This window comes from Polychytrium aggregatum (assembly GCF_025602895.1).
Source record: "Polychytrium aggregatum strain JEL109 chromosome Unknown BJ171scaffold_68, whole genome shotgun sequence".
Classification (NCBI taxonomy): Eukaryota; Fungi; Chytridiomycota; class Chytridiomycetes; order Polychytriales; genus Polychytrium; species Polychytrium aggregatum.
Genome location: NW_026516270.1, coordinates 218,957 through 243,852, shown reverse-complemented (window position 1 = coordinate 243,852; position 24,896 = coordinate 218,957). Strand labels below are relative to the sequence as shown.

Here is a 24,896-nt window from a genome sequence, read left to right as displayed (position 1 = left end):
GCCATCGGCGAGGGTCAAGCTGCGTTTCTCCTGCGTCATCCACATTGCAGTTCTTCTGTACCCCGGACTGGGTTTCTGCTGCGTTGGTGCCGGTCGCTGCACCAGCTGCATTTGCCGATACTTGGGTGCCGAAAACAGGTCCCGTCATTCGCTCACTCGCTAACCTTCCTTCCTCTGCTTGGACCAGACCCCCTCGCACATCCTCGGCCATGTATCCCGCCTCTTTCCCGAACCAGGGCTCGCCCGAGCATCCCCAGGCCACCAACGGCAGTCCCCAGAGTGCGCCTCCCCATGAGCAGGAGCAACCACCTGCACAGGCGCCCCCTCCGGCCTATGCCTATCTGCCCGCCCCGATGTACGATCCGGCTCGGGGCAACGCCGCCTAGTACGTACGCTTCCCCTGTCGCGCATGCCCGTCTCTGCCGTTTGATCATCTGCCCCCAGCCTGTTGCTCTGTGCCTTTCAACGGGAGCGAGCCTCTGGGTCTGTACTGATCCTCGTCCCGATCCTCGTCTGCTCTGCGCTGCCTCGTCGCGGCCACATCTGCCCATCCAGCCACCCATATGCAGCTCCCTTCTACGCGACTCCGGTCATGGGCGGTGTTGGTGTCTACTCGGCCATGCAGCCCAACACAGTGTCTCCTCTTGGCGGCTCCCGTCGAAGCCGCAACATATCCGAGGTCGGCCCCGTGTTCAAGCCCACTAAGCAAGCCTTTGCCCTCTGGGATAGCGATCACCAGCGCCCCTACGTCGCCGTCCTCTACCCAAAGATCGACCGCGGCTTCTTCCTGGCCGAGGGCGACTGGACGTGCTACCGCCGCAATTACTTTCAGGTCAGCTGCTCCTTTGCCGCCTATGACTCGCAGAAGCAACGTCTCGAGTTGCCGTGCCTGATCGACATGGACGATGCCGTCCGCACCGTCACGGGCTTCTACATCGGCCTGTCTTCCAAGACCGCCAACGGCCAGCGCGACATTGAGCTGGTCCAGCACACCGCCAAGCGAGACAAGGGCCCCCAGACGACCCCTGGACTGCGTCAATGCCTGCCATCGGATCCCGCCCTGGCTCGCCCGGAAGATGCGGCCCAGCAGATCACCTTTGAGCGCATCCAGTTCAAATCTGCGACTGCCAACAACGGCAAGCGCCGCGCCGCCCAGCAGTACCATGTGCTGGTGCTTGAGCTTTGGGCCAGGATGGAGGACAACAGCAACGTCCGCATTGCCACGGCCGAGTCGGTCAACCTCGTGGTCCGCGGCCGTGCCCCTGGCCACTATGCCACCATGTCCAACCGCAACGGCGGCAACAGCGAGGCTGATCCTGGATACGGCGAGTTCGGTTCGCCCGCCAGCCCGTCCACTGCTCCTCCATACGCCCAACCTCCCATGATGGGTATGGGGCAACCGCCAATGATGGGCCATCCGCACTATCCGTATGCCACCCACGATGGCGCTGCCTATTACGTCCCCCCTCAGCACCCCGGCGTCCATGCTCCGCAGCACTACTATCCCAGCTACCAAGTCTGGGCGGCTCACGCCCATCTCCAGCCGCCTATCGCACCCATGCCTGGGGAAGCGCCCGGCGCCCCTCGACACGGTGGCGATCCTGAGCACAACCCGAATGGCCCAACACAGGGAAGCGAGGTCAATCCGAACGACGACGACGAAGACGACGACGACGAAGAAGAGGGAGACGAGGAGGGCGACGGCGATGATCGAACAGAAGGCGATGACGATAACACCGACGACCGTCCTGTGAAGACCCAAGACTCGGACGATCCCGCTGGTCGCCATCCTCCCCCTTCCGCTCGTGATTCTCGCCGGAGTAAGCACTAGAGCTGCGTCTGTGCCGCTGGCGGTGCCGCCAGTCCGGCAACCGCTCAGATCTGGCACATGAGCGGCCGTGCCGATTCTTTCCGGTCCCTCTACTTCCATTCCATTCCGGTCGAGTTGCCTTCCCTACTGTTCATCTTGCTTTCTTTAGTGCTTGCGTATCGACCCTTGCCCTCTTGCGTGCTTATCCGCCTTTCGCTCCCACACTTGGTGTGCCTTGTCTGGCAGTGTCCTTGCCCCGAGGTCATGCCGATGCCTATTTGTCCCTCGCCTGCACCCGCGAACTTTGTTTCATCTTGCGTTTTCCATGCCCATGCCTGTCTCCTCGATGGTATCGGCTCATTGGCGCCAATTCGCTTCATGCCTTTCTTTCGCAGGCCGTGCCGACCAGTCGCACTGGTTGCTGGCTCTGGATATTTGCTCTTGTTTCATATTCGTCTCGCACATTCTAGCTTTCTTGCTTGCCCGTGTAGCATGGACTCGGCTGCCTCTAGTCTAGCCTCTCTCGTGGGGTCGCTTTGGTTGACTTTTCATCCTTTGCAGCATGTCAAGTTGCTCCAGCTCTGCTTTCGGTTCTTCCTTTACTCTCCCACCTCGTTTTCTCGCCTCTTCGTTCCCTTGTTCCCTCCTTTCCTCCGTCTCTTGCTCCTTCCTTGTGTACGCTTGCCTCCTGCACCACTTGCTCTGCAGCTTCCCTTCCTCGTGCGTGCCTGAATGTCGTGTTCAAGGCGCTGCTATTGACGCACCCTCAGTTGCTCCAGATCCTATTCTGCTTTCCGAGCGACCAACTAGATTGCTCCCGCTGCCGCCGCTCATGAATCAGCTGCGGCAATGCCCACTGTAACATTCTGCTCCTTTGCTGTCGCCCTGGCGGACTGACACATAGCTCTGCAGCCATGCGGCGCCTCGCCATAGATAGCAGTAACAATCAGCAGCTCCGCAATAAAGTTTTACTTCAAGCACTTGCTCGTTTTTGAGCCTCGATAGGCTGGGCTACAATAGTGGCTGCCGTGCCACCCGATAAAACCGCTCCTGTTGATCGAGCCACGCAGATAGGGTGGGGCCGTGAGAGTAAGTTCGTCAAAGGGCTCCCACCGTCGCTGGCCCACCTACCAGCGCATGTCTTGGCATCCACAACCCAATATTTTCTACCAGATCATCAAAATTCATCGACAAGAGCTGCTGTGGCGTGTACAGGAGGAGGGCCAGCTGGGCGTTGAAGCAGTTGAACATTCCTAGCGAGCACAGGAACCGCTCTTGCTGTCATCGTCGTATCGTGTGGCGCAGCAGGAGCAGCCATCCACGAGTGATCCGCGGCAGTTGGATGTCGGTGAATGTTTCATCCGGAAGAGATGAGAAAATGCACGTATGATTGCTCGTCTCGACCAAAGCATGCACGGAACCGTCAATGTATCAAGATGGACGGATGGTGTCTGATGCAGCGGCCACCGTTGTCGTGGCGATAATCGTGGAGGCTCGCGGATCCGACTCACCGGGGTCTCGTTTCTGCGGATCCACGGGCGGGCGCTCCAAGTCTCAGCGCAGGACCATGCAGACCGTCTGACATCAGCGCCCTGTTCGCAATCGTGAGCGCACTGGTCTCCTATGAGGCTACTCCTCCATTTGTTAGAGCTCGGCATCGATGGGCTCGGCGATGGGCTCGGCGATGGACCAGGCTCTCGGCCAGATAGTGCGGGTGCCGCTCGCTTGAGTGTCCCAGTGAACAACATGAAAATTCACACAAAATAGTCTTTGAAAACGTACCGGACCCACTGTGCTGTCTCTCGATGCGAGTGTGAGTACTTGAACTCGATGCGCACTCCGAGGGGATGCATGAGCGATGCCAGTAGCGATATCCTCGAGATGCCTTGAGCGATAGGAGCAGCCACAAACGGTCCACGTCCTCGCGACCGATCAAAGCCACTGCACCAGAGAATGGGAGTAAGCCGCTGTGTAGGACTCATGGCCTGATTTCATTGCCTGCTGTGCTGAATGGAGCCGCCAACGGCTATCGCCGAACATGACCCAGACTTGCCTGTTTGAAGGACCAGCTCCTATGGCCATCTCGGGCATGCCGCTGTGGCCCTGCGACTCCAGGAGAATGAATATACTCTCAAATCTGAATAAAATCCCAGCCAGATACCGTCCAACATGCCACTTGGACAGAAGCTGCGCCAGGTCAGCGCCCGATATATCCTCGGAGCACTGTGATACCATGGAGAGGGGATAAAGTCTGAAGCCATGCATGTTGGTCATTCATTGGGTTTCACCGCCTCCCGGTGACGCCGACGAAAACTTGAGCAGCTCACAATATGCATGTCCGCTCGTCCAGCACAAAGCCGGTATGTGACATGTTCGTCCACGTGGTGTTTGGACACAGTCCGCTCTGAAAGAAGGAGCGTTAGCTTGTTTTTGGCCTCGAGGGCAGCCACCCTACACAGCGACACCTGGACTGACCTGTGCTGCGTCGGCATAGTCAAAGTCGCGAGCCACAACCTCGATGTTCATCTCCTCATCCAGACATCGGGTAAGCTCCGGGCGCAGTAGAACACTGGAGCTTGCAAAGAAAACGTGCCGGACATCCAGTGGGCGGTGATCGAAGAGGGGCAAAGATGAGCTCGAAACAACTGCGAGCAACTTGGGATCCACAGCATCTGTAGCCAAACGCTCACGGATTAGACTCGGGAGGCAACTGACTCGTCGTTGCGACCACATAAAGTACCAAGCGCACCGAGAGCTTCAGCCGATACTTTGTCGTGAGCATCGCCTGTCTGGATCTCCGTATCTGCAGTACGGGCATTAGCGAGGTCCTTGGCCCTGGTGCAGCATGGACATAGGATGGATGCTGCGCCTCTCTGTTACCTGGATCAATGGGTTCGCCGCGGAGAAAGAAGAAATCAGCCAGTTGCCCTCTTGCAGAGAACTGAATCGGATCTGAAAGTAGGTTTGATGGGTTTCTGCATGATGGTAGTTTGGAAGGCATGTGCTCCTCCGGCCGGGCAGCATGTCCAAGCACCACATCAGCCTTCTCGTCGTCGTATTTCCGCTTCTTTGGACGTGTGGACTTGCTCCTTGGAGAGCTCCGATCTGAATAGTCAAAGATACGTGCCTGTACTTTGACGTCTCCGAGTAGCATTGCATGTAGAACCGGCTTTTGAAGAATCGCTGGCAAGGACCCGATGTCGGTGCCTCGAGCGTCGGCAAGACACTTTCTTGCTTCGTGGCTCGCACTGAACCCAAGATAATACTGGCCAAGGACACCCTCGTCTTGGATGTCTTTGGACCGCGGGGCTTGCCCCGGATTCTTGTCGCTACCATTCAGTCTTTCCAGAATCCACAGCAGACTGGGTCGAGCTTGGACGCAAGCATGGATGTTGAGAGCCGGGGATAGCCGCATTATGGATTGCATAATCTCTAGAAAGTCCCTGGACGAGACTCGGCGTGCTGCTGAATCGCGGAGGCTGAATCCGCCCGGCCTCGGCAGGACGAATGCTGGGCGATATGGTGCACGCACAGAGCCCTTGAGTATCTCATAGACGTGATCTCGGTCGCAGGGCTATGCATCCACAATCACATCACAAAGCAAGGGAGAACCCACTTTTGATCTGTCTCGACAGAATCCAGTCTAATTGGATGGCGTCCATTTTTCGAAGCAATAGCACCAACTGCTGGGACTCCTGAAGCAGCGAGAGCAACTCGGCAATGCTGGCCTCTGGGCACAAAGCACCATCGGCCCCAAGCTTGGCCGGTCGCTTCAGTCTGTCAACATAGCTGGCCAAGAGGTGTGAATGCGTGTGCCAAACATCCTGACATATCGGCCGGCTGCCATATCACGAAGCTTGAGAACATGCATCTACCCACCTTGATACTGAATCTACTTTCTGCCGCCGCGGGACTACCAAATCCCTTCCACCCATGGCTGCCAACGGACGGTTAGCGGAGAAAGGGTAGCGAAATCCTTGGCCGAGGGTCGGGCTCACCATGGGACTCTCGTTGCAATATGGATTGTGGGAACATTTCCTTGGTTCTCTCCACATAGTTGTACCAAACTGTGGCACGCTGCATCAGATCCAAGTCAATTCCATTCCCTGAGCGCAACTACTGCGGTACTTACCATTATCCAAATCACGGCATGGGTTCCAAGCGTCTGTCGGCCAGCACTCGTTCTCAGGTGCGCACAGCGGGCTGATTCGATTCCAACTCATATTTGATCCGAGCGTACTCAGCGCAGCCTGCCGACGATGCACCATTTGCACAGCATCATGGCGAGAGCACAGCCAACCACATTGGGCTCTGCACGACCGGATCGGATCGGCAGGGGCTGCCGTGCAGCTTGCATGAATCACCGCGCGAGTCTCCGCCAAGGACTGGAAGGCTTCATGCTGTCTGTCCGGCCAAGGTTGCGATCTAGCATTCAGTATTGCTTAGTCCTCGGCTAAGAAATGCCGACACACGACTGCTTCCTCTCAAGTCTGCGATCTTGCGTATACAAGACAGATCATACTCTGACTCATTAGAACAAGGCCAGCTCACAAGATTTCTCATTTCAGTCGACTGTTTCGACGTCGGCAACGAGGAGTAGATACGCCCAAGGCTGTAAAGCTTCTGGAGCCGTTGCAAGCGCATACGACTTGATACAGAGGCCATGCGGATCATGCTTGATTTTGATGCCGTCGGCATTGGCCCGGCGCGACGATCTGGGAAGCTCCAGTCATTGGCTGATACATTCAGCAGGTCCTGAAGCTCGGTGACTCCGGTAGGCAGAGCACTGCGTATGTCGGGAGTGCTCTGAGCCCATAAAACATGCGCCAAACGACGCAGATCCCCTTCGATCGTGTTAATGGTCGATGACTTGGGCATGAAATGAGCTGGAGCCATAGAGCAGTGGCCAAGACCATCTGCAGCGAGGGAAGTTGCAGTGAGCCGGCGAAGTCATGGACAGCATTGCGATGGATGCTTTGCCGCATGAGCTTCTAATCGCAGTCATGGAAGCGAGGGAAGCGATGCAAGTGATGCGACTCGAGGGTCGTGTACAGCGGCGTCGACAGAGATTCCGTTCGGATTCCAACGGCTGCGTGTACCTTGAAACCAAGTACGATGCTGGACATGAGCTCGGAGGGAGTCCAGCAGAGCACCAGGCGCCGGGTGGTCAATGACCAAGACCATTTGATTGGACATGGGAAATCGATGTTGACAATGCAGCTTCCTGTGTCAATGTGGGTGATGGAGTCTGCGAGCACCGCGGGCCAGGACTGATTCACATCGAGATCCAGCATCATTTGTCAGCAGCCAACACTGCGGGCTTTTCCAGCGAGGGAATACTCATCCTGGACGTCAGCCGAATTCTTCTGGTCGGCGCTACACCCATCGCGATTGCTGCGTGCGCGGCCGACACGGCGCCGGTCCATCATGCGAGTCCTACAGGTCTTTCTCATCTTCGCCGTATGCAGTCTCGTGCGTGCTTGGAATGTCAGCCGTCCCTCGATCCGTCTTGGGTCGTACTTTGGCTTCTCTGGCGGCAATGCTGCCTCTGATATCGACGCGTATCACGGGCTGGTGCTGTGGGTCAACTACACCAATGCTCGTGGTGGCATCATGGTCGGCAATCGGAGCTATACGGTAGGCCACACTGCATTCGCAACGCATCACAGGCAAGAGTCCCGGGTATCGACACCACCACTTTGAAGCGCATCAGTAACAATCGCATGCCGCGTCAGGTCGAGCTCATCAACTACGATTCCATGAGCAACCTGACCCTGGCTCTCGAGTCTGTTCAGCGACTGATCACCGTCGACCAAGTGGACGTCATTATTGGAGGTTGGTGCGATGGTGCCCAGCACCCAGCTGGGATGCAAGGCCGGATACCTCTTTGATATTATCGGGCATGTTGGGTGGCTGTGCTCGTGCTTGCCATATCCTCGACCCAAATGGCTTCAGTTCCCGCGATGAAAATGACACAGCCAAACACGAGTGAGACAAGCGAGGACCAAATGATTGTGATTCCGCTGCCGCTAGTCGATATGATTCGGATATGCACAAGCCAGCGGTGTTCACAGCAATGCTTCTCGTATTGGATCTCAGGCTCAACGACTTTCACGACCGCAGTCGCTCCATACTGCGAGAGCATGCAGATGATCAACGTGCAATGCTGTACCGGACCACGAGCTATCTATTCGCAAGGGCTGCGGTACATTTGGGGAGTGCACGTTCCCAGCGACTACTATCCTATCCTGTTCATGAAGAGCTTCAGCCTCAAAGGCATCACCCGCATTGGCCTCATCAGTTCGGATGCCTCCGTCTTCACTGTCACAACCACCGCGGCAGTATACTACTATGCCTCACAATTTGGCATGAACATTGTATGGACAGACGCTGTGGCCAGTTGGGGAGGGTGAATCATCGCTGTTCATCTCACGCATTCTCATGCAAAGGCTGACCCATTTTGCGTGTGGACATTCCAGGTGTCGAACGCCACTTGGAGCAATGCACTTTACCAGACAAACAGGACTCATTCGTTGGCGATCATTACCGCGGAGCTGCAGGCCATATACCACGCCAAAGTTGATTTGCTGATGGTCATTGCCGCGGGTAGTGCCGACGGGAATGTAAGTAGCTACTGAAAGCGAGTGTTTGCTGGAACTTGGATGAGACATATCAGCGTGGCAAACTTGTCGATGGGGAGGGGCAAAGCACTCACTGTTTGATGAAACCATGCTTAAACTGCCAGGATATCACCCTTTTGATTGAAAATATGGCCCTCGAGTTTGTCGGCGTTTTCATCACAGTGGCCCCAAGCGCGACCACATACATCCAAAATGTCGGTGCGCTTGCTGCGGACTACATCACGTCACCTGTTCAGGTATATCGGTGGGCGGGGATATCCGGTTTCGGACCGCTTGCTGTTTCAATGGCAGTGATTCTCGTCGATCTCACGTGCAATGTGTTATTTGCGCTCCTCCAGTGGCACAGCTCGCTGAGCTTCCTGGATCCCAAGTTCAATTCGTCTCAGGCCTTTGTCCGTCTCTACAACGCAACTTACAACACACTTCCCTCGTATCTCTCAGCTAGCGGAGCCGCTGCGGGTCTCATTCTCCAGCTCGCCATTGAGTCCGCAGGGGTCTTGCAGAACAGCGAGATCTCGCGGTGAGGGGTCTGGCTGATATGTGATCGCATTCAGCACGCATATGAATGGCATGATGGGACTTTACTTCCACGCAGCATTTGACCAGTCTTGCGGATATTTGCCAAATATGCGCGTACCGATCGTGCAGAGGCTTTCTCACGCTGCACCAAGAAACCTTCTTCGGGAACATCCTGATGGACAACACACAGAGAAACGTTGGCGGCCAGGCCGTGCTGATCCAGGTATTGAGAACCACACGCGTGTTCCTCATTCGAGCGGATCGTAACATGTATTCTGTGGTTTCAGATCATCAACGGAACCAGTGTCAGTGTTGCACCGGAGCTTTATGCATCGAATTCTCTTGAAATTAACCCCTCATGGAATGTCAAGATGGGTTGTCCCTTGGGCGGGCACCCGTATGCGCCAAGTGGCTTGCTTCAGGAATACTGTCAGTTGAACATACATGCATCGTCGGACCTCACCGTCACAAACCGAATCTAACGTCACAACTACCCTCCACCACAGGTCTTGGTAGGCAAGTGGCTCTGGTTGGCGTTGGTCAATCGCAGATCGGCTAACATACGCCTCTGTGCTTGCTTAGTCACTTGCCAAGACCGTGTCGATAGGAGCTATGGCATCTACGAGAATTTCCATCTGGCCGCATCGATAGCTCCATGGGGCGTCTACGTTTCGATTGTCGCTGCCATTGTGGTGTTCTCTGAAATAGCCGCTTTTGGGGCATACTTTTTGTACAAATACTACAAGTATAATTCCAAGACAATAGCCCGGATACAGATGTGAGTATCGAGATCAGTCGCCCGCACCACTGAGAGCAAAGCGGCACCGTACCAGCGTTCCCACCATACATGCCGGAGATTACCCGTTCGAGCTGACTGGCTGGGCTGTACTTTGCTCCAGTCGACCAACCATCAACAATTACATGGTGCTGCTGTCGACAGTGATGCGGATCATACAGTTTTCGGTCCCAGTGATGATCGACGAAACATGGCCATCCTGGTTCACGACATTTCTATCGTACTGCGCATTCCTCACGAACGGATCAACCAACATCTGGTACCTGTCTGCTGTGCTGGTGATATCGACAATGTGGGTCGTGTGCATCGTGATCTTTCGGTCTGCTTTGGTCAAGAACCTGCCGCAGTACATGCAATGGATTCTGGGACCGGCTTCGATTCTGCTGTCGTTTGTTGGTAAGATGCATATCACCCATCTGTAGTTGGACGATATGGTATTCGGATGTCCCTCACCTTCATATCACGTCGTCACCGCAGGCGACCTGGCGCTTGTTCCGTTCATGTCAACGATGATGTCGACGTGGACCTGTCTCTATGACAGCATGCTTCAGCCGTACGCGTTTTTGGAGAGCGACTGCACATTCGAGTGCTGGACACCTTTGCACTGGGGTGTGGCGCTCTATTCGCTGTTCCTCATCGTCCTGATGATACCCTGTGGATTCTCAACGGCGTACATGTGGCAGCACCTGTCCCCGCGTCAGGTGAGAGCTAGACTCGTTGTAGAGCCTCGCATTGCGCCGACGGAGCTCAGCCTTGATTCTCATCATCTACGCATGGATTTTCCAGGATATTCTGTTCTCTAAATGGTTCACTGTGGTCCTTGTGCTGTCGCATTTGCTGGCCGCAGTAAGCTCCAGATTTCAAGATCACAGCCGATGGTCGCACGGGATAATCATGATCCTGAACAACGCGACAATGATGTTTCTGTCTTGGTACTTTATGCCAGTCAACGTCAAGTGGATGCCTGGCTTGCTCACCGGAAGCTTTGCCATGGCGTTGTGGGGCACGCTCGTTTCAGTCGTGGGGGGCGCCTTGAACTGGACAACCCTATACTTCATGCCCTTTGTTATCTTTGGCGGCTGGCTGCTTGTGATTCTCATCCTGCTGTACGTCCAGCAAGTGTAAGTATTCGACGATAACCATGTGCTTTCAGAGGAATCGGTGTTTGGGCGAGAGGGGTGCGGGTATGGAGGGTGCGAGGTAGCGGAGTGCCTGGCTGATCAACCTTGCTCGGTCTGCTCGCCACTCTCAAATGACTTTATCAGAGAATACTTTGATGGGCTCTTCCTGACCAACAAAGGCGAGTTGAAGAAGTTGATGAAGCTCTTTGAAGACCAGGGTCGACTGTCTCAGTAAGCCGCGCACTCCTTGTTCCCTTCGATCCGAAACAAGCATTGTGTCGACAGGCCTCTGTCAATTGCTTCGGAGTCTTGGCTAAGCAAGCTTTCGCTTCGTACTTTGACGATGCTCAGACTCCGGAGCGGATCTGCATCCGTCGGAAACCGACATTTCAGCAACGACGAGATTTCGGCCGAAAAGCCCGAACTGCGCACCTCTCGCGACATAGAGGCTGCAGTACCTCGCAAGGTTTGTCTGGGTGGCTCGTGGGGCTGCTGCATGGCGACTCTCGGCTGATGTCCGTGACTCTCTGCGGTTCGAGCAACTCAACTTGCCCTTCAGCTCCGAGTATAGCTCCGAGTATAGTCGTGGGTCACTTTTATCGCTCAAAATGAATGGTCAGGTGATAGGCAATCACAAACCCGAGTATTCCCCTTTCCTCGACAGAAACACAAAATATCGTTTGCGAGCCGAGCAAACGGTTCATCCATCATTTCATCATCCGAGGACATCTGCGCCGACATCGAGCGATTGTCCGACCACATTTCATTGGATGCCAAGCTTCATAAAATCGAGGAGGTGAGAGCTGTTCGCCATATCGGTCGCGTGAGCAATGCTTCGTTGGCTGCAGACGGTTGTCGGGGCAATGCTGACAAAATCACGGGCTGCTTCAGTATGCTCGCCAATACCGAGAGTCCTTGGGCGACACCACGGGAATCCCATCAGACATCAACCTGGAGCATTGCTTTGAGAACATTGAAGGCTCATTCCGGAGGAAAGATCGCCTCTTGGTTCAAATGTACGAACGGCTCGGTGGGACCTACGCGGCGAACGACCAAGCAGACCCGCCCGCAGCCGATGACCGCGCCAATATGGAAGTCGTCAAGCTGATAATATCGAGTCCGTTTGCGTATGCTTTGCTTGTTGGAAATGTCCAGAATGCGACAGGCACCGCACATTCGTAGCTCGCGAGCAGCAGCCAAAGCATGCGCATTTGGCGCAGGAACAGTACGCCATCGCCGCAAGATGCCCGCCGCTCGGTTCCGGCGGCAATTCCCCAACGAACGATTCTCCTAGAATGTGGGCTATTTTGACGATCATTCTCGAGCTACGCTCCCACTGGAACCATGATGCAGATGCAGCTCGCACTGTGTGAAGCCAAGATGCCAAGGCATTCATTCAGGCGCCGGTGGCTTTCTTTCGCTTTCATTTCTTTCTGGTATTGGCTAATTTCACACTGATCCGGCATCATTGTCAATTTGCTCTCGCACCAAGCTCTACATCGTCTATGTATACATTGATTGCATCCTCTGTCCAAATCCTCCCTCCCCCCTCCAAAAAAGGCTTGATGACGTTCTCGTCGTATGTCGTATTTCGATCGATATTGGCTTTCTTGATCCAGAGATACGGGAGCTTGGTCGGCATTGTGTTTATCTATGGTACAATTGAACTGCAGTTGAGTTACTGGCAGCTCCGTCTAATAGTCTACGTTTTTCGGAATCGGAACAAAGCGCCGAACGATGCTCTGCCAGTCGAAAAAGGTGAAACATGGATCTTCAACAAGTCGCGGGACGGTCTCGCGCTTCAGCCCAATGTCCAGGACGCCATCGTGCGCGCGGGCTGTCTCGGCTTCTTCCTTCAGCTCGGTTGACCACACTCGGATCTCGCCATCGACGATTTTCCAAAAGACCGACCGCTCGTTCGGATTTGTGGGGGTAGTCGGGGCGCTCGAGCTTGAGCTCACTGATGACGTCGACATGTGGCTCTTGGGCCGGAACTTTGTGAGGCTGAAAATGGACGACCGCTTAGCAGGTTCGGGTGAGGGCGACGACTTGGAGCCATCAAGGCTGAACTCGGGGATCGAGGGCGTCTTGCGCAGGATCGATAGTCGGTTAAGCAGAGGGGAGCCGTAGTCGTCACGCTTCTGTCCGGGATCGAGCGATGCCCCCGCAACCGAGTCGACTTCCCACATCTGTTCAACATAGCCTCGTCTTGCGAACGACACCAGCTCCATGAAGGCTGGAAACTGCTGCTTGACCCACTCGACCCGCTCGGGTGGGAGGGGGCCGCGCACGCTGAGCTCCTTCTTCAAGTCTTCATTCACATCGAACCAGCCTCCCTCTCGTAGTCCTCCGATTCCCGGTGCGGACTGCCAATACGAGCGTCCGGTCTGTGGATGCCATCGCGCGAGCATCTTGAAGGTCGAGCTGTTTGTGTCCAGTGACGGGACGCCCTAGAGGCAACGACAACGAGCCAAAGGCGTCAGGGAGATGGCCGGGCACCTCATCGATTCACTGCGGTGGCCTGCACACGCGCCCTGTCGGGCCACAGTCCATTGCTGGTTTAACATGCATTCGAGAGCCACTTACATCCTTGCGGATTCGATAAAGGGACCGCACGTGCCCACCCAACGAGTACGAAAGCTCGCCAAACATGCCCTGGTTGTCGGCATCAGCGACATGCTCGCGGTCCTGGATGCGGAGGATAGACATCATTTCTGAGTCTAGCAGGTAGCCGATCTGCAGCTGCTTCTTGAGGCTTGGTGAGACGCTCTGTTCGATCCACCTTGACTCAAACTCCGAGAGCTGGATCGAGGCACAGATCTTGCGGATAAAGACGTTGGACTCGTCCTCCGAGTCGACAAAGATGCCTCTAAAGCTGCAGTATCGGGCGGCACGAAGCCCCAGCGACAGCTTGAGGTCTTTGCCGTGCCTCATGGCATCGCGCACTTTCTTGGCTTGGTACTCCGAGATACAGTGGTATGCAATGTCACAGACCCTCAGGCTCTGCAGAGCCGGAATATAGATCCGGAAGAGCGCATTGTTGACGGTCGAGCCGATCGTTCGCAGCACTTGCAGAGGCAGCGGATAGACTTGACTCTGCGACTTCAAGAACGGAAGGAATTCAAGTCCACTGACTCGTGTGCAGTACGACAGCGACAGGTACAACAACGTCCGGCAGTGAAGCGTCAGGATCTTGGTCAGCAGCAACTCGGATATCGCCGAGGTGTCGAGTGCTAGATACTCGAGCATCGACTCGCGCTCGAGGTTGCCCTCGGTGTCGACAAGGGCCTCAAAGCCGAGATCGGTGAACTGGCTACAGTACGACAGATCGAGCTTCTTAAGCCGGGGCAAGCCGTGGCCAAGCATGATCAAGCTGGCGTCTGTCAGCGATCCGCACCCGATCAGCGAGACACCGACGAGGCCGCTGCAGCCGTTGACCAGCGCACCGATTCCCGAGTCGGTCATGGATCTCCCGCCATTGAGTTCGATGTTGAGGAGACCAGGACACGACCGAGATATCGCCACGAGAACATCGTCGTTGGTGCAGTAGGAAGTCAGTTTGATCGACTTGAGAGCATGGAGCTGCGAGACTGCCTCGGACAAGCAATGGGGAGTGATCCGCGAGCTCGACCGAGACAGGATCGTCAGATCCTGTAAACGACGGTGGAACGAGGCAATATGCTGGAGACTCTGGTCGGTGCAGATTGCGTGCGGAACGGAGAGCGTCTTGAGGCGAGAGCTTCGATCGGTGAGCTGCGTTGTGAGAGAGGGCAGAAGAAAGTGCCTCGGATTACTTGGTGCTCTGCAGATGTGCATACTGGGCTGTATGCTCCTGGATTTATGGCGATGGATGACAACGCTGTGCCGATGTCGCCGGGCCCAGTGCTCCTGCGAAGGCTCTCCCTATCGCTCGCGCACGTATCTACAGCTGCGCCGAAGCACAAACCTGGGTGAAGACCTTGTCCGATATGACAAAATCGGCCGGGATTTTCAGACCAACCAGGTAGCGGCAGCAGTCGCAGTCCAGATGAAGCTCCGAGTTGACGGCCGAGAGCGGGACGCCGGCCCGTGGCCCCGAGAAGAACGATTGTGAGGTCCCAGCGGACCCGACGTGGAAGAGGGCGAAGCAAGTCACCAGCGAACGGATGAGCGGACATGCATCTGACCACGAAGGATAGACCCCTGGCGGTAGAGTCGGTGCAAGATCCTGGCCTGGGGACGGGACGGCGCCGGTGCCAGTGCCGGCCGACGACAAGAGCGAGGACGAAGGTGGAGCCTCGAAGATGCACTCGAGCCAGCCGCCATCCGAGTCCAGGAGAGCCTCGGGGTCCTTGTAGACGAACTCGAGCCGGCGGATATGGCCAAACTCGGGGATGTTTGGAAGCCGCATGGTGCCGAGCGGGCAATGGACAACAAATCGGAGATAGCTGAGATTGGGCAGCTCCGTGACGATGCTTGAAACGACGTCCGAGTGGTGCTCGGAGTGTCCGCAGTGGACCGTCAGCACGGCACTGGTGACGAAATGCGCACACGATACCGGGGGGAACCGAGGGCCCTTCCGGCACGAGAGCTCCCGCAGATGTACCGAGCTCCAAAGACACGAGCGGGCAGCATCGGCGATGGCACGGTTCTGGCAGTCGACGAGGTTCCAGAGGACATGCCGCTGGAGCAGCCTGCATATGTCGACCAGGATATGGCTTGGGAGATCCGAGAGGCTCGGGGGGCCGGCCATCGTCATGACAGCGGCGGCAGACCAAGCAGCAGCAGCGGCGGCAGTTCGGCGATGGAGGAGACGCAGAGGACGGACGGAGACGGAACACCGAGGCGGCTGGTCTTGTGTCCCCCCGCCAGCCACGTGGCCGGCCATCACACGTGACACCGATGCGCCTCGGTTGCCGGATTTGGCCGGCGCGCGGCACGTGTGGTCGTGCCAGGATCACGGGACCGCCATTGCCAGATTAGCTGTTCCAGATCGGCGTCGCCGTTCCAGACCGGCATCGCCATCGCATTGCTCCGGCTTCATGGATGCGCACGACACCCTCCCCATAGCCCAGTTCCGCCAGGCCCTCCTCGATGCCGTCCAGGAATATCCGTGCCTCATCGTCGTCGGCGACACCGGCAGCGGCAAGACCACCCAGCTTCCGCAGTATATCCTTGGACTATCAGAAGCCGTCGCCGAGCAACCCCCGGTCGGTGTCTCGCACTCACCTGCTCGTCCCAAGCGCCTGCCTCGAGTCGCCGTCACCCAACCCCGGAGAATTGCGGCCGTCTCGGCGGCCAAACGGGTGGCCGAGGAGCAGCATGTGCCGCTGGGAAGCAAGGTTGGATACCACATCCGCTTCGAGAAGCTCGCTGATGACTCGGCACGGCTCATGTTCATGACCGACGGCATTCTCTTGCGCGAGGCATGTGAGGATCCCTCGTTGTCGTCGTGGGACTATGTCCTCCTGGACGAAGCTCACGAGCGTTCGCTCGAAACAGACATTCTCTTTGGTAAGCGACAAACAAGCGGCACTCAGCGCCCATCAGCACGGCTGACGATGCATGGTCTATCCGCTCAACAGGGCTTCTGCGCCGTGCATTGCGGCTCCGGACAGATCTAAAAGTCGTGATCATGAGTGCAACACTGGTGAGCCAATCGTTTTGCCTCGAGCAATGTCTGCCCTGCTCCGCGATGCACGGTCCATGGTCTCTGAAGTGCTCTCATTGTTTGTCTCGTCGGCCTGTCTACCAACCGGGCCCACGACTACCGGCTCCTGGGACTTTCGTTCAGGATATGGACAAGTTCAGCGACTTCTTTGGCGACTGTCCGATCTTCAGCATTCCCGGACGAATGTTTGTCGTGGATATCTTGTGGCAGAAGACAATGAAGCTGGCGACTCTCAAATCCACATTTGTCCAGCGATCTGTCGAGACAGTCCTTCACATCCACAAGGAGGAGGAGCCAGGCGACATGTAAATAGCCGATGGTTTGCCAGCATCAATGCTGCATTGTCTCGGACATGGCCCAACGCCGCAGCACCCACCTGGCGACCGGCGACCGGCTTCTAAATCACCGTCTCTTCCACCCGGCTGCAAAGTCTGGTTTTCCTGACGGGAAGGCAAGACATCGAGTCGGCCATCTCCAGGCTCTATGCAGCCACAGAGGACCTCGCCCGCAGCGACATCCGCCACTCGGATCAAGTCTGGAACGTTGTCGCCTATCCCATCTACTCGTCGCTCGAGTCGGTGGACCAACGAGCCATTTTTGATCCACCCAAACGCGGATATCGAAAAGTCATCTTTGCAACCAACATTGCCCAAACCTCCATCACAATCCCGGGCATCAGGTAGCGGCATATTCGAGGCGCGGCCAGAGCCCTCGGACCATCCCGGATGCACTCCGCCGACGATTTACTGGGTGCCTCTGCGTCCGTCCATCTGGCCATCAGACGCCGACTCTTTCACTGGCTCACTGCCTATTCATTCGACTCTTCTTAGATATGTTGTCGACAGCGGCTTTGTCAAGCAGACAATGTACGACCCAAAAACATCCATGGACGCTTTGGTCGTGGTCCCCATCAGCCAAGCAACTGCAACACAGCGTGCCGGTCGTGCTGGAAGGTAGCGTCTGTCGCACGATCACAGTTTGATCATGGCGGTCCTGTGGATGGGTCGACGGAGAACGTGAGAAAATGCTCGATCAACCAAGGACAGCCAGTGGTCCTTCTCCCAAGTCGGCTACAATGACAGCTGTTTGAGTGATTGAATCTTGCGTCTGCTGTCTGTTATCCCTCCCATCGTTACAGAACCGCCGCTGGGAAAGTATATCGCCTGTATTCGCGGCAAATCTTTGATGCCATGGATATCGACACGGCTCCCGAGATCCAGCGAAGCTCTCTTATTGGCACCGTACTTGCGCTCAAGCGCATGGGCATCGACGATGTTCTCAACTTTGAGTTTATCGATCCGCCAGAGCCCGAGCTTGTGATTTGTGCTCTGAGAGATCTGTTCCTGCTCGGTATGTGTGCTCGAGGTGCTCGACGCCTTGCATACTTTGATTGTTATGAAGCTTCCCCCTGACCACCGCTGATACGGCAATACCCTTTCATCTGAACTCTCTCGATTTGCCCACTTGTCTCTGCCGCTCGGCTCACTCTAGGTGCTCTCGATGAATGCGGCGGTTTGACGCCGCTCGGCCGTCAAATGTCATCATTTTCAATATCTCCACACCTCGCTCGAGCCTTGATTGGATCTTCTTTGGATCATGGCTGTGCCGAAGAAATGCTGACGATTGTTGCTCTACTTTCGGTTGAAGACATCTACATCACCCCGCGCTCCCCAAAACAACAAGATGCTGCCGCACAGGCCCACAAGCAATTTGCGCATCCACTTGGCGACCACATGACCCTTCTTCAAATCTATGAGCAGTGGAAGAGAGCCGGCTTTGATCGCCAGTGGGCCCGCACGTGGTACTTCCACCACCGTGCTCTTCTAACAGCCAAGAGCGTTCGCTCCCAGCTCGAAGAGACCATGAAGCGAAACAAACTCGTCATTCGGTCATGTGCTCTGCCTGATCAACCTCGGCGACCGTTCAAGAAAGCGCGCCATGGTGCCCAGGACGATGACCCCGAGAGTGCCTTGGCCGACATCCGATTCAACCACGTCCCCATTCTCAAGGCTCTTTGCGCGGCCTTCTTCATGAACACGGCGAAGCGCCATCCCACGCGAGCGCTTTTCTACAAGTACCAAGATAGCTCGGCATCGGCCTCTGCCAACACAAACCAGGAGAGCAAGCAGTCTAACCATCTGCTTGGCCTCACGCTTCATCCGCAGTCATCTCTGTCTTCTGCCGCACTGACTTCCAAAATCGAATGGGTCATCTATCACGACATTCAATTCGTGAATCGTGCTGTGATGCGCTGCGCTAGCCAGATCGATTTTTCCATGGTCGAGGCATTACTCCGGCGCTCGGACAATCTGGACATCAGCAAACTCGCTGCTGGCGTCCCAAGCGATACTGCTGCTGATCGACCCGGAACGACCAGCCGTCGTGCAAGCTGGATCGATCAAGTCTCGTCAAATGGCGAGACATATGCAGATGGCAGCGGATGCCACCCTGAAGACGGCTTGGATGCGAGTGACGGTGATGCGAAAGCAAGCTCGATATCGGCAGCGGTGACAGCCAGCGAATTCGAATCCGTATTAGAAATCATTGACGAAGGGCACCACAGCGAGCGACCAGCAACAGGAGCCACACAACTTTCCCAGGCCAGCGGGGCAGCTCTGTCAATACGAATGCACAGCCGCGACCTGCAATCGTGCTCGCATGCTCCTTCCTGTGAGAGCGTAGTTTCGCAGCGCCCTGAGTCGCTGACCACCTCAAGTGAATCGAAGAACCAACGAGACCAAGACATCCAGTCCGCACGAGAACGCTATCTTGCCCGGAAGCGCAAAAAATAGCGTTCTCGACAACACAAAGGTCGACACCGCTCCCGGCAGCGTCGCGGCTCACAGAAGCTGCTGGGTGTTGGGTCCTCAGACACACTGTTTGGCCATGGGAGTATTCAGGACCAGAAAACAAAGTCGCCCCGATCCCATTGCAGCCACCACGACCTCGAGCCCAATGATCTACAGGCCACATGGTCTCGACCACGGATTGATGGCCGACTCGGTTGGCAATCAAAGTGTTGTTGTTGCTTTGTGAATGCGATCTTGAATACATCCGCTCGACCTCCTGCAAACGATCGACTGACACACCGAGATCATGTTCCGCGAGGCATTGGCATCTTGACGAGAGTGTGGAGCATTCGCTCGACTTGTTGGACAGACTCACATGGTGGCGACCGCTCAACATCTACATCGATACCGACATCGACACTGATATGGCCAGGGCAGGCGAGTCAGTTGCGTGGATGGTCGCTGTACTGCTAAGATACCGGAGTGCGATAGAGTATCATTGCCAGTGATACATTTGTACGTATTGGGTGACCGCTCGCAAGCCAGGACAAGAAAACACATCTGGCATGAGACGAAGACGCGGGCGGGAGGTAATGGTCGCTCAACATCATTCAGCGCACAAAGGCTACAAGTTATCGGTGCATGGGAGTGTCCGATTTCAAAGTGAGCCGGATGCAAGCAGCTCGCCCTCCCCCGACGACATCCCCAATCACGCCTGGACAATGCCCGCCACAGCGCCATTTCTCGAATCGACCTTGATAGACGCCATATAATGCTCCGACTTGTGTTGCGCTCTGTGGTGTGCGCCGAAAGCAAACTGAGCAGAGAGGATCGCAGCAGCAACTACAGAGAGCCGCAGCAGCCGAGCATCCTCGAATCTTTGCTGAACGGCCGCGGCCGTCTCTATCGTTTGCCTTTTTACTGACAGAAATCCCCTCCTCGCGTTGCTCTTGCCGAGTTCCTGCCATCAAAGCACAGCCGTTTGTAGCCAGAGTGAACAACCCGGCTTTGAGTCTCGCAAGCTACTTCCGCTAATCACTTGCAGCTGGAGCGACAGACACACGCGATCCCCCGCCCACCATCACAAATCGCCACACAGGTTTGTCGTCTCGCATATCGTGCATCCTTTCTCTCTCCGTCCGGACGAAGAACCGGGTTTCGTCGCCTTGAATTGACCGGTGGGAGGAAGGGAGAGGCAGAGGATTGCCACTGCCGCTGAATGCTGCTCGGCGGACAGCCAGACTGGTGTATCGATCCCAGGCGACTCACTTCTGCTTCAGTCCGCCAGCACAGCCCCGGAGTGCCACTTGCTCCTCGCAACCGACAGCTCACCTTTGTCGAATTCATTTTGTCGCATACCCATCCAACCGCGTTGCCTCCAGACGAATATAACCCATGTCTGAGCCCGAGCTTGACGAAGCCGCAAGCCGAAACGCCGGCGGGAGAAACAAGGTCTCGTCAATAGGATACTATGATCTTGAGAAAAGCGTGGGAGAAGGCAACTTTGCCAAAGTCAAGTTGGCCACACACACCCTCACGGGCGAAAAGGTATAGTTGCCGCGAGGATATCTCCAGCAAATAGACAAATAGACAAATCGAAGCCGTGCCTACGGAGACCCACACCTGAGAGCTGCTCTTGACGCCGTGCGTTTGCTGGTTCCAACGCGCTGCCGTTGTCGCAGGTTGCCGTTAAGATCATCGACAAAGGCAAGCTCGACAAGATTACGGCCAAAAAGCTGTTCCGAGAAGTTCGCATCATGAAGCTTCTGAACCACCCGCACATCGTACGGCTGTATGAGGTCATCGACACCCCAAAAGAACTCTACTTGATCATGGAATACGCGGCCGGCGGCGAAATCTTTGACTATCTCGTTGCCCACGGGAGGATGAAGGAGAAGGAGGCACGGCGTCACTTCCGCCAGATCATTTCTGCAATTGAATACTGCCACAATCTGCATGTCATCCACCGCGACCTCAAGGCCGAGAACCTCCTGTTGGACGAAAACATGAATGTCAAGATCGCCGACTTTGGCTTCTCGAACCAGTTCTCCCCTGGTCAGCGATTGAATACCTGGTGCGGCTCGCCGCCATATGCTGCTCCGGAACTCTTTCAGGGAAAGGAATACTCTGGCCCGGAGGTCGATATCTGGTCGCTTGGAGTTGTCTTGTATGTGCTTGTCTGCGGATCTCTTCCATTCGACGGCTCGACCCTGGCCAAGCTCCGAGCCAGAGTGCTCGCCGGCAAGTACAAAGTGCCGTTCTACATGTCGACAGGTATGAGCAGTCGTCTTGCCGGTCTGCTTGGCGACATCCACTTCCTCCAAGTCCAGCGCATTCTGCAATGTCTGCGATGCAAGATAACTTTCGCTGGCATCCGAGACGCTCGGACGGGGCTGCTTGCATGTGAGCAGAGCACTCCCCTCGCCCGTTAACGTTTGTCTCTGGTGGAACCGCACAGACTGCGAGCGGCTGATCAAGAGAATGCTGGTCTTGGAGCCAGCCAAGCGCATCACCCTCGAGGAAATCATGACCGACAAGTGGTTCACGGAAGGGTACGAGAGCGAACCACTGAACTCGGCTATAACCACATCGCCAATCAATGTCACGGCCGACCAGCACGAGAGAATCCTGAAGGAGATGGAGGACATTGGCCTCAATACCGAGGAAGTCAAAAAGAGTCTCAACGAGGGCATATACGACCATCTGACGGCCACGTACTACTTGCTCTGCGACAAGAACTTCCGCCGAAAGGCCATTGCCGCCCGCGAAGGAGACCGCCTCATCAACGGCGTTTTGTCCGACGGGGCTGCAGCTCAGGGCCGTCCTGGACAAGTACTCTTGAGCTTGCCACAGCAGCAACCCGCCAAACACACCGCCAAGGGAGTCGAGCCCCCGAGTATGAATGCCATCAGCGAGGAGCAGAGCGGCGAGTCCACACGAGTCTCCCGCGTGGCCGGTCCCGGAGAGCGACCCAGGCTGACGCCGATCGAGCGAACTGCCACCGACGACGGCCGTGCCGGTCGATCCCAAAGTGAGACAGAAGGATCCGGGTATGAATCCAAGAAGAAGGACGATCTGCCGTCAACCCCAAAGACACCGGTGACTGCCAGGGTGGCCGTCCCTGTGGGCGCCCCGACCAGCGCCAGTCGACGAAGGGCCGCCACGGTGTCGAACCCGGTGGGGGCAATGAGCCTCAAGAAGGAGATCAATGCCTTGGTGGCGACTACTCCGGCGACTGGTGCAGCCCCAGCAACCGGTACAGCCCCGGCTGCGGCCGTTCCTGGAGTCCCATCGGTTACCGTGCCTGCAGCCACAACGACCTTGATGCCGTCACCCCTGTCGCCTGTGCTCCTGCCTCAGCGCAGCATCTCAGTTACTCCTGAGCCTCCTTCTCCGCATGCGACTCTGTCGACGGTCGCAACTCCTGCAGGCGAGGAGGAATCGAGCGTCCCTGTGCGGCTCCGGCCGCGCCCTGCTCGAACAGAGAGACCACTCTCGTTTGCAGGAGTTCCCACGGCGCAGATTCGGCTGCCCGACCGACCCGAGGAAATGCACAGCTCCATTGCGCCTCCCAGCAACTTGATCACTGTCGCGGCGTCAGCCCAGATCGCCAGCCCTATGCCTCTGCTGATGAGCCCGAGCGTGGACCTCGGCGCCTCATCCAAGACTGCAACCACCATCGCCAGCCACGATGCCCTGCGCGACAGCGTCATGAATAGCCAAGAGCAGTCGCCAGCGGCGTCGAACGACTCCCAGATCTCGCTCACAGAGAGAATCAAGAGCAAGTTCCGCAAGGAGCGCGGCGAGAAAGGAGACCCCCGCGCTCTACGCTTCACCTTCTCGGTTTCAACGACATCCTCCAAGAGCGCCGACGCCATCATGGCCGAGATCGAGCGAGTCCTGACCGAGTGCTCCGTAACCCATGAGGTGGCGGGCTATGCTGCCAGCTGCAAATTCCAGGACATTGAGTTTGAAATCGAAGTTTGCAAGCTGCCGCGCCTGTCGCTGAACGGCCTACGTTTCAAGCGCATGTCGGGCGACTCGTGGGCCTACAAGAACCTGCTCACCGAGCTCATCGGCAAGATGGCTCTGTAAGAGCCACTGCCAGGAAACCCGCGGGCTTCTGCCGCACCTGAGCCGGTCGAAATAGGCACCGGCCAGGCGGGCCCCACTCTCGTTGATGGGGAAGAATATGACTTGCGCTCGGCGGCGTTAGGTATTCGGCTCCGTTTCTTTGTTCTGCCAGCCATCCAAGACTGAGCAGGGCTTGTCGATAAACAGGTGTATTCGCTGCTTTCCACTCATCAAGACACCCCAGTAAACTTTGACTCAACCACTCGCTACCGATGTGCGCGATAGGAAGCAGGTCTTGCCGCTCAATGGAGAATGGGTTCACCGGCCGAGGCAGAGTCGCTCTCGCCCCCATCATCCGTAAATGAGGTACTGAACGATGCCGAGGCCCGACCGGCATTGATGCTTCCCAGCATATTCTTGGGCTGCACGTTGAAGAGCGGCGTCGAGGCTCCAGTCAGAGGGATATAGTCGTCATCGGCCGCGTCGGCCGGTTCACTTATCACAACCGGCACCGACTTTGGTAGTGACTGAGGCGACGAGACATTGGCTCCTCGTCGCATCATGGGCTCGACGAATCGCTCGTAGAGCATCAAGGCCCCACCGCTCGAGAGCCAGTAAAAGATCAACGATCTGTGGATATTGTAGATGAGCGAGCGTTTTTTGTCGCGACCGATCCACTCATCCAGAATCGTGAGGACTCCAAAGATCGGCCCTGGCACGATGCAAGGACGGGTTAGCGCAATTCAGAGGCCTCTCATTCGACAGACCCGCTACAACCACATGTACCTCCGGGCAGAGCATCACTACAGTGTACGGAGCAAATATCAAGCGCTGCTCCAGCCACAAGACTGCAGCGGCATCTGTCTCGGCCGCATCAGCGAAGCGTACACTACGTTGCGAGAAGGTCGAATGACCGCTGGGTAGTGGGCTGACTCACAGTAGCAGAGCCACCTCGTGCTCTCTGGCCGGCCTCCATCTCCGGCCCTCTGGATGGACCAAAAAGTGGCGAGTGATGGATAGGCGACTCCGGCAATATTGGCACCGATGGCACTGTTCCTCTGAATAGTGTCTTTGAACGGCCCGAGGATGGCCGACAGCAAAAGCCCGACCGCGACCAACGGCGGAATCCTGAGGCGATTGTGGAGCCAGCCAAGGACCGGAATGCGATTCATCAGCGCCGACTCCAGCGATGCGATGCCTGGAACCACCGACTGGTCGAGGCGGCTTGAAATCGAGCCAAAGCGAGGCAATATGCGTCCAAGGAGTCGAAGAACCGCCAGGACCCCGTCCGCTGTTGGTGACGATGCGTGGGAAATCGAGTGGGCTGGGGCTGGATCGACCTCTGCGGGTGAAACGACGGCCATGTTGGTTGGATCAAGAGATGGGTGCGATCGTTGGGGCAAGAGCGATTTCTCCCTATTTCCGAACCCGACGATATGTAGACGAACCACAGCTGGGGCTGAGTGTTGACATGTGATTGGCACTCACACCCACAG

At 56.4% G+C, this 24,896-nt stretch overlaps 7 protein-coding genes across 7 annotated transcripts; 4 read left to right on the top strand and 3 right to left on the bottom strand.

Moving 5' to 3' along the window:
* Positions 1-209: 209 nt before the first annotated feature.
* On the top strand, positions 210-1,831 carry BJ171DRAFT_587754 (uncharacterized protein; the record flags this gene model as incomplete). The annotated part of the gene is made up of 2 exons (XM_053114438.1): positions 210-385; positions 556-1,831. 2 exons carry the CDS (start codon positions 210-212, stop codon positions 1,829-1,831), a joined length of 1,452 nt encoding a protein of 483 aa, XP_052962295.1.
* Positions 1,832-2,821: 990 nt separating this feature from the next.
* On the bottom strand, positions 2,822-5,225 carry BJ171DRAFT_603815 (uncharacterized protein; the record flags this gene model as incomplete). Its single annotated transcript, XM_053115183.1, has 7 exons — positions 2,822-2,860; positions 2,981-3,088; positions 3,322-3,439; positions 3,593-3,751; positions 3,972-4,033; positions 4,286-4,482; positions 4,691-5,225. 7 exons carry the CDS (start codon positions 5,223-5,225, stop codon positions 2,822-2,824), a joined length of 1,218 nt encoding a protein of 405 aa, XP_052962294.1.
* A 2,012-nt stretch (positions 5,226-7,237) lies between these two features.
* Positions 7,238-12,432, top strand: BJ171DRAFT_637933 (periplasmic binding protein-like I; the record flags this gene model as incomplete). The annotated part of the gene is made up of 17 exons (XM_053115730.1): positions 7,238-7,447; positions 7,546-7,645; positions 7,910-8,187; positions 8,290-8,433; positions 8,556-8,687; positions 8,790-8,971; positions 9,100-9,193; positions 9,258-9,399; positions 9,477-9,482; positions 9,553-9,748; positions 9,870-10,162; positions 10,244-10,467; positions 10,553-10,887; positions 11,032-11,118; positions 11,239-11,353; positions 11,552-11,683; positions 11,779-12,432. The coding sequence occupies 17 exons, from the start codon at positions 7,238-7,240 to the stop codon at positions 12,067-12,069; spliced, it is 2,961 nt and encodes a 986-aa protein (XP_052962293.1). The 3' UTR covers positions 12,070-12,432.
* A 149-nt stretch (positions 12,433-12,581) lies between these two features.
* Positions 12,582-15,625, bottom strand: BJ171DRAFT_587751 (uncharacterized protein; the record flags this gene model as incomplete). The annotated part of the gene is made up of 3 exons (XM_053114437.1): positions 12,582-13,337; positions 13,474-14,640; positions 14,834-15,625. The coding sequence occupies 3 exons, from the start codon at positions 15,623-15,625 to the stop codon at positions 12,582-12,584; spliced, it is 2,715 nt and encodes a 904-aa protein (XP_052962292.1).
* Positions 15,626-15,893: 268 nt separating this feature from the next.
* On the top strand, positions 15,894-19,661 carry BJ171DRAFT_528953 (P-loop containing nucleoside triphosphate hydrolase protein). The gene is made up of 7 exons (XM_053112730.1): positions 15,894-16,380; positions 16,452-16,516; positions 16,661-16,842; positions 16,968-17,216; positions 17,368-17,490; positions 17,676-17,887; positions 18,029-19,661. Exons 1-7 carry the CDS (start codon positions 15,909-15,911, stop codon positions 19,327-19,329), a joined length of 2,604 nt encoding a protein of 867 aa, XP_052962291.1. The 5' UTR covers positions 15,894-15,908; the 3' UTR covers positions 19,330-19,661.
* A 1,060-nt stretch (positions 19,662-20,721) lies between these two features.
* BJ171DRAFT_603812 (serine/threonine-protein kinase MARK1-like protein) lies at positions 20,722-23,666 on the top strand (the record flags this gene model as incomplete). Its single annotated transcript, XM_053115182.1, has 3 exons — positions 20,722-20,874; positions 21,009-21,600; positions 21,785-23,666. 3 exons carry the CDS (start codon positions 20,722-20,724, stop codon positions 23,419-23,421), a joined length of 2,382 nt encoding a protein of 793 aa, XP_052962290.1. The 3' UTR covers positions 23,422-23,666.
* Positions 23,667-23,702: 36 nt separating this feature from the next.
* On the bottom strand, positions 23,703-24,801 carry BJ171DRAFT_603811 (uncharacterized protein; the record flags this gene model as incomplete). The annotated part of the gene is made up of 2 exons (XM_053115181.1): positions 24,338-24,801; positions 23,703-24,112 (listed from the first exon to the last, which is right to left on the bottom strand). Exons 1-2 carry the CDS (start codon positions 24,762-24,764, stop codon positions 23,703-23,705), a joined length of 837 nt encoding a protein of 278 aa, XP_052962289.1. The 5' UTR covers positions 24,765-24,801.
* Between the last annotated feature and the right edge of the window lie 95 nt (positions 24,802-24,896).

Excerpts from the sequence above, each read along its gene's own strand:
- BJ171DRAFT_528953 (XM_053112730.1), top strand. The coding sequence starts at position 15,909 with ATGGATGCGCACGACACCCTCCCCATAGCCCAGTTCCGCCAGGCCCTC. Across the intron at positions 16,381-16,451 it reads CGAAACAGACATTCTCTTTG|GGCTTCTGCGCCGTGCATTG; the intron begins GTAAGCGACAAA and ends TCCGCTCAACAG. Across the intron at positions 16,517-16,660 it reads TGATCATGAGTGCAACACTG|GATATGGACAAGTTCAGCGA; the intron begins GTGAGCCAATCG and ends ACTTTCGTTCAG.